A 14,931-nucleotide genomic window follows, 5' to 3' on the forward strand; every position below is an offset into this window, starting at 1 on the left:
TTTATGAAGAGAAACAGGAAAAGGGCAAGTAAAATATTGAAAGGATTATAATGTAGTTTTTACTTTTTGGCCCCGCAGTAAAAATAATTTTGTGGTATTTCGTAGAAATTTTTTTATTACTGTTTTTATTGACTATTCAAATATTTCCCAGGTTCTTGCAAAATGAGGTTTTAAGAAAAACTTCTCTCCAGCTCTTGTTTTTTGAAAAGGTTATATCCCAAAATAAGAACTTGTGGATCTTTAATTTTTGTTTAAAAAGGTTTATAACTGTACATTTTCACTAACTTTTATTTGTTTTTTATTCTGTCCAACCTTATTTTTGAAGGGATGAAGGAATTGAGGAAGTGGGAGAGGGGTCATTATTTTGTATAATCCAGATTTGGTGAGACAGAGAGGCCAGGAACGTGGCTGGCTGCAGCCTCTCTGGTGACTTATTACTATTCATTTAGCTGCTGCAGTAAATATTGATTCATCAAGGGATTTTCAATTTGAGCCCGTTGACATGCTGTGAAATATCACAATGTGTGTACAATTGAGGAGAGAGATAGGAATGGAGGGGGACAGGTCAGGTCCTCTGGGACGGGGTCCTCTTACTCGTTAATGTCTCAAGGTTATCTAACAGTCGAATTCCAAAAACCAGCAGCTCCTTTTATCAATTTGATGCTATTGAGTGGTGCATGAGCTCATATTCTTTGCTCTTAACTATTGAGTGCCACTCTTTGTCTTTGGCCTATCACACCTACATATCCTGGTCCACATAGGTCTTCAGCTCTTATCTCTGTTGATGCTCATTGCTGAAGCATGTGCTGCTCTAAAAACAACAGCCTTAACCAGCAACTTAACACAAGGTCTAAATAGTTTTGACCTTACTGGAGACTCTGAACTTTTTATTTTGTTAGTTAAATATTAAAGTAGATTTACATCTGATTTTGTCATTTATGTAAAGAAACTAATAATCTTTACTGCGACCATGAATCTGTAGAAATCCTAGATGTTTTTCAGATTTGATTAAAGACAACATAGTTTTCAGTGTCTTAATAGCTGTAACTATTGTATAGCACATAACAAACCCCCATCAAAAATCATAGAGTTGTTTTTCCTCTAAGGGAGAACTGTATAATTATATAAATTCTACGATATTTATCGATTTTTTTTCCACCCTTGGAAGGTATGGATTTTTCATCTGCTAGGGGTCCATAGGCTTATGCAACCACAATATGTCCAAAAGAAAAACATAAGTGCAATCATTTGCATATTGAGAGTCTACAGAGGCTGATAATCTCCCCAGATCACAGTTGAAATTTTGAGTTTTATGTGAAATCCACATGAATTAAATGACAGAAACAAGTTTTCTCACTGCATCTTTGACTCATTTTCCCCAGCTGTAGATTGTTAGATTCTGTCCAATCAGTCAGGTATTTTGTAGTTGGTGCTTTTAATCAGTTTTCAGTTAATTAAATCCAAGTCTGTGGAACACAAAATGTCACTAACATCACTCTGCCCCTCTAAAATCTTTCAGAAAATCGTAAAAGTGCATCAAATCATATCGAATCGTATCGTTTGGCAAATATCATGATACATATCATATTGTAATTAGAATATTGCATATCACATTGTATTGTGAGATTATTGTGTCGCTACACTCCTACTCTAAGGTCCTTTTTCTTAAACAAATGTTTATGTAATGTTTAAACCTCCAATTCACAAAGGTTTTGGTTAGAAAATACTTGAGATTTCATTTACACTTTCCAATGTAAAGTTTATAGAAAATCATTTGAAATTTATTTGTATTGAGTGTGTTTCAGAGCTCTGTCTCCTATTGAACTGAATAAAGAACACCGCCTATGCTGACCTGTAGGTCATCTATACATGTCATCGATCATGTATAGATGCAACCTTTGAAATTTCTCTTCTATTCATACAGACAAAAAGATTAGCTAAAGTTGCTTAGTTTTCTTCTTAGTGCTTTACACTTCTTTGGGGTGACAGTGGAGATGGTGGTCAGAGTTCATTCTGTAACCAGATGGTTGCTGGTTCAAACCCCCGACTCTGTCTCAGTCGTTGTCTTTGGGTAAGACAGTTTACCCGCTTTGCCTGTTGGTGTATGGCAACTTTGCATTTTTCAGACTGTCCCAGAGCAGCTGCAGCTATAATGTAGCTTAGCACCATCAGCATGTGAATGACTAGAATCCTCTGAACTAGATAAAGCCCTGTACAGGTCATTTAGCAATTTTCTTGCCATTAAACTGAATGTTACGCTTCACCCAACATGAACTACACATCCCTTGGTACAAAAGTAAGCAGAAAGAAGGCAGTGGTTTTTACATATAGATTGTCCTGCTTGTGACAGCCCTCTGCTGTGTTGCATTGTGGCCTGTTAACTGTTTTTAAGGAAGGTCTTGGATATGGGAGGTCACATGTCCACCTGGGCCCGTTGACATGGATGGAACGAGCGAAGAGCGCTCGAACCACAAACTGTGTGGGAACCAGTCTGTGGTTCGAATGGACCAAAAATGGAGGTGTCACTTGACCAGACCTGGAAGCAGACTCTGAGACCTGTGAGGGCCAGCAGGTTCATGTCCGAAGATCGGTGCAGCGGTTCCTGGGCTGTCGCCCATTACCCCTGCACATCATTTTAATAATAAATGCCTCTTAAAGGTCGTGTCCTCCCAGTTCTTTGAAGCATTACATGTAACGCTTCTCAGATAAACAACAAGCAGGAAGAAACTCCAATGGCTGAATGGCTGTTTTAGTTTAAAAACATCAGTCTTCATATTCTTCATTTTCTTCATATCTTTAAAAATGTTTTAAAGGATTTTTTTGGCTCTAGTGACCTTTATTTAGCTGAGTGGATATGGAAGTGGGTGGTTGGCAACGATCAACAGGCCAGGATTAAAACCTGCGACTGCCAGACAGAGGACTGAGGCCTCTATGTATGCTTTGCCCCTGTGCCATTACTGTGTCTTTGGCCACATCTTTCAAATCAGACTTTTTCTGAAACCATCTATGTTCCAGTGTCAGAATGCAACAACATCCACAGACCTTGGATGTAGTCAAGTCAGGTAAAATGCGACACTGTTGTTGCAGATTTTAAAAGTAAGGTATTGCCAGCTTACTTGCCAAGGTTCAGAGCTATCTTTAATGTCTGCATTGATATTATGCCACTGTCTTTAATGAGTCGACCAAATGTTTTCAGACGCAGTTATAAATCATTTGAGCTGATAGGCGAGTATCTTGGTCTGCTGCTGATCAACCTCTCAGGAAATATATGGCAACTCATAGCCAGATCACATTGACTATGGGAAAAATTAATGAGACTTTTAACTTCTGCAGCAACGGGTTTCTACAATAACACTTTGGAACTCCATTAATTTGCAAATTAACAGCAGACCAAACAAGCTACTTGTAATGTTTTATTGACCCAAACTGATTTATGTGTGAAAGGAGCCTAAAATCAACTAGATGTATAGTTTGCCATCCATCTGCAATACAATTGCAATCTCATTGTTGGCACTACAAGAACATTGATAGAAATTAATTTACAAGTGAAGATGGAGTTTAAGCATAACATTATGCATAAAAGTATTAAAAAAACTTTAGCATTATAACTTTAGTTTGCCTATTCTGTCTGCAATGTTCAGTGTAGGGAAAACAGTACCCTTCTTATCAAGGTGATTTTTTTTACTCACATGAAGGATAGCACTTCAGCTATTAAATATTTTTCCTTTCTTTGTTTCTGTCTTTCTTTCTTTGTTTCTCTTTTTACATGAAAGAATATAGGAGTACTCTCTATAGGAATTATTTTATTAGAATTGACACCTTTTTTTATTTTCTGTTAAGCTGTTATGTTGGGGAATTGTTATACATTGAGACCAACAAGAACATCCTTCCTTTTTGTGAGCACCTACCAGTTATAAAGAGCAACAGAAGTCTCCTTTTTAAGTGAAGCTGAATTGTACGCTGAACAAAAAATGCATATAATAAAAATATAATTGTCAAATTCACTATAAGGCTTTGTTTCATCTGGCTAATAAAATAAACAACTGTTGAAAACTGTTAGAAAAATTTAAAAGTCCAAATTCTTCTGTGAATAAAGCCTCTGAAATTCCTAAGTATTTCCAGAAGTGAGCCTCTCTACCCAGTATGCCATGCTCTTACCCAGTTTTAGAAGATGGTGGAGCCAGGGGGTGATTTACTGCTGGGTGGCAGTCTGAAAGAGGAGAGTGGAAGGGGGTGGGCTTAACTGCAGTATTTCAGGCCCCGCCACCAGAAAATAGATATAATCTCAACATTAACTCCATTAATAGTATCAGGAGTTGAATTAAGAAAGCCGTAAAGCATGCACTCTGGAGGATAAATTACAAGTCGGGCTTTTCTTCATCTCTCTCACACCCCCCTGAATCACCCCTCTTATGCAGTCTTTAACGCTCCATCATTTTGTTTGGACTATATCTCTGTTTTTTTCTCCTTTTTATATGTTTTTTTTTCTTTGTTTTAGCCTCTGTCACTCATTTTCCACATTATTTCTCACATTCGTGTCAAAGTTTGCAACGTGGCAATGATTCCATAAGCATAGTTTCTAAGAGATTGTGTATGCTGTATTTCTGTGGACACACAAACATACACACACACTCCTGGTCCAAACGCTCATCTTCTTTAGTGCTTCAGTATCGATCAGCACAGGATGTAAGAGACTGGGCAATAAAGTGCAGCAGTGCTCCCTCTTCTTCACTTCTCTCCTCCTTTTCCCGCATTCCCAGTCCTGTACATCCTCTTTTATCCCCCACTTCACTCATTTACTCATTACTTATCACATTAGCCATTTGTCTGTCGCTTACAGTCCCATGTTTTTTCTCCCCCGAAGGGTCCTTTTACCGCACTCTACTCCTGGTAAGTCTTTCTCTGCTGTCTTGGTGTCTGTTAGGCACCTGGACAGGAGCAGCAGTTCTTGCCTTCAGAGTTATCCAGGTGAATGTTTTTGCTGTGCTTTCTTTCAAGGGTAACTGTTTCCCAATATGAGCTCACTAATGCTTGGGTTGCAGACAAATAGACAAGGGCAGCATTATTCTGAGCAGTCGCGCGACCCTCCAAATTCTTCCCTGTCACTAAAACAAAAGTCAGATCATTCATCAACCCGTAGTGCTGAATTGCGCTCTCCTTTATCTGTGCATCGTGCAGTCCGAGCTGACCGCACACTCACACGCACACCTGCCCACACAAACACACTCGTCTCAGGGGAGCTTCTTTTTGCCCTTCTTTCTGTCCTCCGTTTCTTCCTTTTTCCCTCTGTATTTTTCACTGTTCGTTTTTGATGAGTTTAAGTTCTTTTGCTTTGACCTCCAGACATCATCTTCCAGTTTTTGTTTTTTTTATCGCACCTATAGGTGGCTAGGTATGCAAAATTACACATCTCACCAAAGGCCTAAAAAACATTCCTAAGACTTAAAAGACACTGTCAAGTAATAACAAGTAATGTATGCTGATTTGTTTCTATTTTTCAATGTTTGAAGTATATATTTACTCAAAAAATATATGCAAACTTTTATTTGTGGTTTAATCATGCAATAAACTGATCTAATAAACAAACCCAAGCCCTGATCAGAATTTTATTTATGATTTCCAATCCGTTTTTGTAAGGTCTGACCCAACAACCCATTCTGAATGATCACTTTCGGATCAACTGTTTTACAAAGAGAGGTTTAAGAGCACCAGTCAAAATACACCACATGCCCAAAAAAAGTTGTTACCTAATTTTACTAAGCCAATAGGATATTGGATAATTATTGTGTGAGCAATTATCTTACAGCTGGAAACAGGTTATTTAACCACAGCTGATGCAATAATTTGCTTCTTTTTTCTTCTTATTTTGAGAGTCATCTTGTGGGTTTTCTCTGCATCAAGCAGAGAAAATATCTAAGGAGAAACTACTATAATTGCTGTAGTTGGTCAGGCAAAGGTTCAGCAACATTATCTGCCCAGACTGAGGAGTGAAGTCATGACTACCTGAATATTCTTAATGACCTGCATATCCCATTAATGGATTTCCTTTATAATGTCACAGACATATTTCCATGACAATGCCAGGATTCATTAGCCTCATGTTGTGTGAGAATAGTTCAGCGAGTGTGGGATATCATTTTCACACGACTCGACCACCACGGTCCAGACCTAACACAATCTCTTTGATGGACTTGAGAAGGCTTTGCACAGCAGCCAGACTCTCCTATCATCAATACATAATCTTGGTGAAAAATATATGCGACATTGGATGGATGTAAATTTTGTGACATTACAGAAGCTTATCAAACCAAAGGCATCAACCTGTGTTAATCAAAACTGAAGGCAGTCCGCTGAGCGCAACCTTTTTCTGATGGATCTTTTTAGTTTTTTGGGGGGCCATTCAGTGCATTGTTAAATTTTTTCTCCCATGATTGATCATCCTTATTTCTAATAGGAGCAGAGATTATATAGTGTTGTTTTATAGAGCAGTCACTGTAAAACATATGCGAAACCCAGCTAAAACAAAACTTAATGATTATTTTTACTAGTCACATTGAATTTAGAATACAACTTTTTATTCCAGATGTTTCTCTGCTAATTTTGTAAAATGCAATGAAACAGAAAAAACTACATCCTAACTTTATCATTCACGCTGATTTCCTTTTATCTTGTAAGTGCATCCTTTTGCATGAATTTTCTAGCTTGTAGAAGATAGAAAATTTAGTTGGTATATGCACTGTTGATACTTTTGTAATTTATTCTCTTTTACTACTGAAACAACTGAAAATATTTTGTTGAAAGTGTTGATCTCATTTCCACTTTAATGAGCTCCTATTGCTGCACTGAATTGTGGGAAGTGTAGTGTTAAAGTGCTTCTATTCCCTGGGGGAAAATTTACTATGCATGCTTTTGAAATTATGTCGTTGTGCTGGGTGCCTTGACAGACATTTTTCTCTTTAGTTAAGCTGTAACTCTGAGTTCCAAGTACTTCTCCTTTTATGCTTTGTCGTTTATTTCCTAATCAATTTTATGTGTCTGTTCAAAGAACAAATTCCCTACTTTATTCTATTACATTAGTATAACTGAATTATTATATTCTATTATAATTATACATATTTCTACCTCAGCAGTTTTCAACCATGACTATGAATATCTAAAGCTGACCTGAAAACATTCTGGACCATGATTGGTTTTCTGAGTGCAACAGCATCATGTATGCAGCAATGGATCGTGAATGCACCACAATACTAGTGTCTCTTTCCAACAAGGTCTCTGAAAACTGGATGAAAGAAGATTAGAGTTCCGTCCAGCCACCCATCCATCCATCCATCCATCCATACATACATACATACATATATACATACATACACCCATTTATCTATCCATAGCTCATTCATTCATCTGTCCATCCTTCGTTTCCCATCCATTTTCTGTTCATACGTCCTAGAGTTCCCCAGTTCAACATCTGCTCATACACAGTCACTGCAGTTTCAATGAACTGTAACAATAAACAGCTGGTGATCAGGGGGAACTGTTTGTGTGATGGAAAAAGGAAGCAGAGGAGAGTTCTCCCAACATGACATTCTTGTTTTCAGAAGGTGCCTCAGAGAACATTTAAAGAGGAACGTGTGTGGAATTATCTATGATCTGTCTGAAACCTGATGGCGCATAAATACACCACAAACTGCAATGAACTCAGTATTTCTGTCACTCTGATATTCAAAGTCAGTGGATAAACATTCTAATACAGAGAGCAATAACCTTCCCAGAGCCCCCCTCAGACTGTAGCCCTGTGTCAGGGTTAACTGCTGTCTGTGTTAACTACTCATGTCATATGCCCATTAACCTCCATTGTAGTTGTGGGGGCCACCCTGTTCTTGTTTAAGCCTCCCTGGGTGGCAGTCAGAGCTTCAACATTAGCCCCCATTACGGCTCCCCTGGCTGCATTTGCCCCGTGTAGGGCAGCCACTGATCTTGTAGCAGTGAAACCAAGTGTCTGTGCTGCTGAGTTATGGCTCACGCTCAGGTGCTTCATGGACGTGAACGCAGCTGAGAGTTGATATTTACTTTTTCCCCTGTTATTTGCAACAGTACAGCAGCCCTGCACGCGTCAAACGTCCATGCAGGTTGTTTTGTGCAAGCCGTGTGTTCGGGGTAACCCTCTCTTTTCTCTGTAATGGGAGGCATGAACTCTCGCTCTAAACCCATTTCCAGCCCATCTGAAATACGGCAGCAAATTACCACCAGCGGCGCCCTGCACACCAGCCCCAATCCACCCCAAATAGAAGTGACAGGACAGCGCAATTTATCGCCATAACCCCTGCACCGCCCCACCACCACCCAGCAGCCTCCATGTCCAACCTCCGTACACATGCAGCAGCCCACTGACTGGATCCTGGATGCAGAGAGCTGTGATTGTGTGCATTGTACATACTGTAGCAGGAGTGTGTGTGTCTGTGTGTATGGTCTGTACACTCCAGTGTAGGGGCCAACCTCGCTGCTCTGGCCCCCTGCCCTGCCTATTATCTCATTGATTTCCTCCTCTCCTCTTTTCAATTCTCTCCATTTCCACACTGCCGTCCTTTCCATTAGAGGAGCAATTTAACAGAGTGCTGTGACATGGGAGGAAGAGGGGAGGGGGCGACTACAGGATGGGAAACATAAAGTGAATAGGGGAGGTATTGTGGAAGAACTGGAGGGTGGAAGTGGTGTGGAATTAACAGAGGGATGAGCTGATAATATTCTGATTCAAACAGTCTGATCTGAGCACTTTAAACAGTTTAACTAAAACTAAACTGATCACTGTTATCATATAAAAGCCTCACTTCAAATCTGACCAAACTTCCTTTCTCTCAGGACTTTCCTTCAGAACCGCCTACGATCTCCTCACGACAGGCACCAACCATCCAGCCGACGCTGGACAGGGATGGAGATGTGCTGGATCCGAGGCTCGCTGTACCGGGTCTCTGCCAATAAGCTGTCCCGCACGGTGGCATTACAAACATCGATCGACCGGAGAGGTACAGGTGGTCAGGAGTCTCAAATATGAATTGTGGCTAACATAATAGAGGCCTGCTTAAAGCTCAACATTCTTTAATTTATTTTGTTGGAAACTCTATTCCAAATCAAAAGATGAGGAAACAAGTTCTCAAATGTGTTACCATTCCACAGAAACAGAGAGAATAATAACTGCTAAAAAAATCTGTATCAGCATTTTATTCCAATATAAACTCAAATATCTTTTGTACAAACTCTGAATTAATTGAAGATGTAGAATTTTTTTCTGACTCACTGAACTTACTACTACTTCTGACAACTGCTTCACTTCTGTGCTGCACAGATTCCACCAACTTCCTGAGCTGTGATGAGGTGTTCCAGCTCATAATCATTCAGTTTTTCTTCTCTGCTTACATCAAAAACTGATGTAAGAGGCTTCCATTATTCAGTCTGTCCTGGTCCAGGCCTAGAGTCTGGAAATGGGCTGCTAACATCTCTGGTGACCCCACACATCCTGGATACAAACTGTGTAGACTTTTACCTTTAGGTTGATCATCCCTGATGATCACTTAACAGTGATAGTACCCAGATCAATACCATTCTTATTTGCACTAATTAAATCTTGTGTGTCTATATATATATATATATATATATATATATATATATATATATATATATATATATATATATATATATATATATATATACACAGTAGTCATTATACATTAACAACTACTGTGGTTTTAACTTAAGAGTTTGGCTCTCAATCAGGAGTGGTCTGAGAGAATAATAAGTGAACTGGACCACAAATCTTACCTGCTGTTCAGGCTTCTTTTTGGTTTTTAGCTTTTTTCATTCAGCGATGTGGACACATTTCAGCTGGTATTAAAATTACAGACTGTTTGGGTTTTACAGCCAGTTCTGTTGAGGACTGCTGCCGGTGGTCCATGACTGTAAGCGTGTGTACATCCTGAGGCGATACAGCAGTGTTTACTCATGTTTGTGGCTGGAACTCCGTCCACATACTTCCTAATAGACTTAGGGGAGCAGGCTGGATTTGCCATCTGAAATAATAAAGTTGTCATCTGTCAGAGCGGCCAGGGGGAGGGCCTGGAGAAGTGGCTGGTGTAGATTAAAGCCCTGATCGGCCTCTTCCCACTTCCCTTTCCTGCCTCTCTTTCACACATTCCTGTGCAACTAAACCTGCAGGTGAAATTGAAGAGCCTGTGTTCTTTTCAACTCGTGACTGGCATCCCAACATGCTTTTTCACGCTGTTTCTGCATCCTCCAGAAACATGCATCAGGTTTCTGTCCAGCAGGAGCTCTGATTTCACATCTTGAAAAGCTCTCCACCCTCTGTTCTGAGCAACGCCAAATGACTGATCCTTGAGGAGAGCATTGTGAGCCAGAAAGTTCCAAATTTAGCATCATGATCAAGATAAACTGCACCCTTAACATCCTCACCCTTTCATAGCCTCCTCCAACTTTGACACACCTTTTCATCCATTGGCTATTTCTGATGTCCTCACACCAAAAAGGGACGTCACGATTTGTCTTGGCTTCAATGTGTCAATCCACCACAGTATAAATATCCTGTCACTTCTCAGGTTCTTATTGCATGTGTCCACACACACATGCGCAAACAGTGGAGGCTTAATTTGTGTCACATCTGGTATAGAGAGTAGTTTTTATCTTTTAGATTAAACCTAAAACAAGAAAGCTACTCGGGGATAACTAATGGATAAAAACCTTTGACTTCTTTTGGGCTCATTCGAATATGCAGCCATGCTTTTATCACCATGTGGATGTACTTGCTTGTAATATTGTGCTAACATTTCACAGCATATTTCAATTTGAAGGAGTTCATGAATGTGCATCATTCATGAATGTGCACTAGAATTTACAACTAGCCAGTTGTAAATTCTGGATCAGGTTTATGCCGACTGTTCATGCTTTAACGGGTCACATGCTGAATTCTCAAGGCTGTTAGTAAATCAAATATTTTTTTTTAGTATTTATTGTGGTAGAACATTCTACAGGAATTTATTTGAACCAACATTTATACGTGACATTATTCAACATGTTGTGTTCATCTTTCTAATCTCTGCAAAGTGTAACAGCACAAATCTGCATATTTCTTGTGTTTCTACTAATATTGCCAGAACTCATTGATGATATTTTTTGTGTTTTGGGTGAAACCATAAACATACGATTTTGAATTATTAATATCTTTTCCTCCTTCCTCCTCAGGAAAGTCCTCCAGTGCACACACGTCTCCGGCCCTGGCCCGTCATTTAGCCAGGTAATAGTTTATATCCTCTTACGTACCACTGCAGGACCATTTTAATTACTCTTGCAAAAAAGTTTATCAAAGTTTTAAATGATCCACAGTTAAATATGGGTCATCCTGCAAGCGCTCTTAAAATGACAGCACGTTCATGAAACTAAATCCAGCCAGCATGTTTGCATTTGATCCTCCTCACTCTCCCACAGTATTAAGTGCCTTTCATCGCCATCAGCTCCGGACTATGAGTCCAGAAGTAATCCTTTAAAATTAGTATATTGAGAACACTTTTACCCAGAAACACTCAAATGGTCCAGAACTGAAACATTAACTCTGCTGAAAAGTTTCCTATCTTACCTCAGACCTAATGTTTGTTGTGGATTGTTGTGCTTTGTCCATCTCTAGTCGTGCTGTCCAGCGGAGCATTGCCATCATCAGACACGCTCGACAGAAAAAGCAACAAAAGCAGTACTGCATGTATTACAACCGCTTTGGCAAGTGTAACCGTGGCACAAGTTGTCCCTTCATACATGATCCTGACAAAGTGGCTGTCTGCACAAGGTAACCTTCATGTACAAGAACAACAAAACAGACACAACTCCAATTTCAACTTTACCTTTTAAAACTTGCACTTAAGTTCTTTTGTATTTTTTTATCAACTGCGAACAGAGAACAAATAGGTTCTCTTGAGGACAAATAGAAATGGAAGGAAAATGTCCCTGAATAATAAAATCCACAATGTAAGGTTTAAATTTTCTCAATTGAAGTGAAATTTTCTGAACAGAGTTAAATAATTAAGACATAATTTGCCTCAATTATTTAACTCAATGGACCCAGTTAAATATGTGAATGTGTTTAATCTCATGTGACATTTGAAATGTTAAATCACATGTATGGAACATACAGTAAGCGAATGTTTTGCACATAGGAAATATGTTTAATACAGTCAGACTTGCTGTTGTCTCATGATTGAGAAATTGCTGAATATGCAAATCTAGGAGCTACTTATGTAGCTCATCTAAAACCTTTGGGATAAATTGAAGCCTGTTTAAAACCTTTTCAAAGTTTTACCACGTTTTAAGTGACTGTGATATTGTGTGGTAACACATTGCACCTGTAAATTATACCATACTTAACACAAATGAAGAAACCTTTAATATGTGAAATGTTTTACTGTGTACCTCATCTGTGTTCATTACATTATGGAGTAATGTGCTTCACATGTGACACATATATTGTGTAGTAAAATGTGTAGCACAAGTGGAACAAGTTATGTTTTTTCATGCTTCAGACAAATTATATAATGTCTGAAGCATAATCTGGGTTAAAGTTTAGTGGAAGAATAGATGATGTGATTTGTAAATGAATGATCAAACTTAGATGTTCAAGCCCAGTTTTTAAAATCGGCTTCCTTTATCTTGACCTAGTTTTTTTTCCCCTTCCTCTCTGGAGTCATTAGCCTGTGTTGAGGTCTGTAAGCAGATATTTAAGCTTAGTATGAAATTACCTTTGAGACTATATCTGACTGGTCTTGAAAAACCCTGTAGTTGTAATAGTTTGAGACTGGCACTGGATTACTGGAGAAAAATAAAGTGTAATAGTTTTTTCATGGTAAAGAAAGTGATGAGTCATCTTGGCTAAAATATTTTAAAAAATTAGCTCCTTCTAGCTCATTACATCCTAGCTTTTCTTTTTAAAAACTTTTAGTTATTTTTTCCTTTCAGATTTCTCAGAGGGACATGCAAGCAGGCAGATGGCGCCTGCCCATTCTCCCATAAGGTTGCCAAAGAGAAGGTAATGTATATACCTGCATCACAGCCTACATGTTAGACAACTTAGTGTTTTATAGCTTTTCATGGCAGAGGCCTGGCTTTGAAATGCTGTGACTGTATAAGATGACAAGCTGCTGGAAAACGTAGTCGTGGATCATATTTGTTGTCTTGGCATGGCTCCTGTTCCCATGGATGGAGTGGAGTTAGGAAGACATGACCTAGTGGTGGGCTGGAGCTGCATATATTGGATAAACTGAGAACATCCTTTGTCCTGTTCTGATAGTAAAAACTATCAGAACAGTTTTTACTCATAGACATACTTTTATTTTTTTTCTTTTATATACTGTGTTGTCACATGGTGAACAATCTTTAAATCAGAGCTGTGATCACACACATTTCACACCTCTAATCAGCAGGTGGAGTGCTGAACAAATCATCTGAATATTGGTGTGTGAACAGTTCCATCATTTTATGGTCAAACAAACTTAATGCCATCAATTAAACTTGAAGTAGTCACTAAACACTATACAAGATATTCGTAAATATTTCACTATTTTATTTCTAACAAATGTTCCCTTCATATAAGTTTATTTGAGAAAAGTTTACACAAAAGATAAAGTGGAAAAACTGTCGAAGGTATTCCACCTCTGCTCATTCAGAATTAAAACGTGAAAGTACCTATTCAAATGTACTGAATTAATTGATCGTCACTAACTGTTAGTAAAGTCTGAATTTTTTCAGACTGCTAATCTGAAGCATTTTGGTGTATGGTAAAAAACATGAAAAGACAACAGCAATGGCCATAGAAATGCATTTGTTGCTGCCAATTAGTCTGTACAGTATTATAAAGTTGTGTCCAATCAGTAATTTTTCCTTATTTTTCAAAAATAATGAAAAAAAAAATAAAAAAAAATATATATATATATATATATATATATATATATATATATATATATATATATATATATATATATATATATATATATATATGTGTGTATGTATATAAACAGCCCAACTGAGAGTGTACCAGACAACTGAATCTGTTGATTTATAGGAGCATGAGTGTTTTTCAATGTCATCTTTGTGTTTAAACTCAAAAAGAGTGAAAGCTTTCTTTGTATTGACAAACAAGCCTACAACAGGTGCTCTGTTGCCTCACCCTTCTCACACACAGTCCCACAATGCATCACACCTGTGCTGGTCATCAGCCCGCTGTCGGTACATGCTGAGAGCCCAGCTGTCTGTTTGCAATACCCCCTCACCTCCAAAAGCTGGTTCCCTCCCTCCAGGGGATACACCCGCTCCTATTTCATGCAGAGCCCTAAGTTGGACCGAACACATTTAAATGGGTTGGGGGGGGCTCTAGGGTGATGCATCCTCTACCTCTCCAAACTTGATCCAGGCACTGGTGTGGATATACAAGCCCTTATCCCGAATCCTGCCCACCGCCATTCCAGCTACCACAAATACTTGGAAACCAGAGACACGGCAGCCAACTCCCCTGGCACCCCCGTAGCCAGGAACGCCACCCCTGGCCCTGGGTTGCGCTCACATCAAGGGCACATAAACACATCATGAGAGATGGCCGTGCTGCAGCCTGGATAAATATTTCTGTAGCAGTTAATTAGGCAGAAGAGATCCCATCTCAGCGAGGTGGAGCCTCTCTCACACCCATCTCTCTCTCTACTGAACTCTCTCTGTGGTAAATTTAGAGCAGGCTCCCCCCTGCATGTCAAACAGGACATCTCTCTGCACACAGACACACATGCTGTCAAGATGCACATCCACTTTCCCTCTACTCCTGTCAGCTGCAATTAAGGTCATTTAGCTGCTCAGTGTGACAGATCGGCTGGTGCACGGGATTCCTCTGAAGAGAAC

At 39.1% G+C, this 14,931-nt stretch overlaps 1 protein-coding gene across 2 annotated transcripts in view; it reads left to right on the forward strand.

The window, feature by feature from the left end:
• The window catches only part of zc3h3 (zinc finger CCCH-type containing 3), a 56,528-nt gene that overhangs the window by 30,523 nt on the left and 11,074 nt on the right, over nt 1-14,931 (forward strand). For both annotated transcript variants that reach the window (XM_055051658.1, XM_055051667.1), the window contains exons 5-8: nt 8,857-9,020; nt 11,248-11,299; nt 11,687-11,842; nt 13,006-13,075. In XM_055051658.1, the coding sequence (XP_054907633.1) occupies nt 8,857-9,020; nt 11,248-11,299; nt 11,687-11,842; nt 13,006-13,075 (442 nt within the window). The remainder of the gene's footprint in view (nt 1-8,856; nt 9,021-11,247; nt 11,300-11,686; nt 11,843-13,005; nt 13,076-14,931) is intronic.

The sequence above is a fragment of the Poeciliopsis prolifica genome, unplaced genomic scaffold (assembly GCF_027474105.1).
Source record: "Poeciliopsis prolifica strain line A6 unplaced genomic scaffold, Auburn_PproV2 SCAFFOLD002, whole genome shotgun sequence".
Classification (NCBI taxonomy): Eukaryota; Metazoa; Chordata; class Actinopteri; order Cyprinodontiformes; family Poeciliidae; genus Poeciliopsis; species Poeciliopsis prolifica.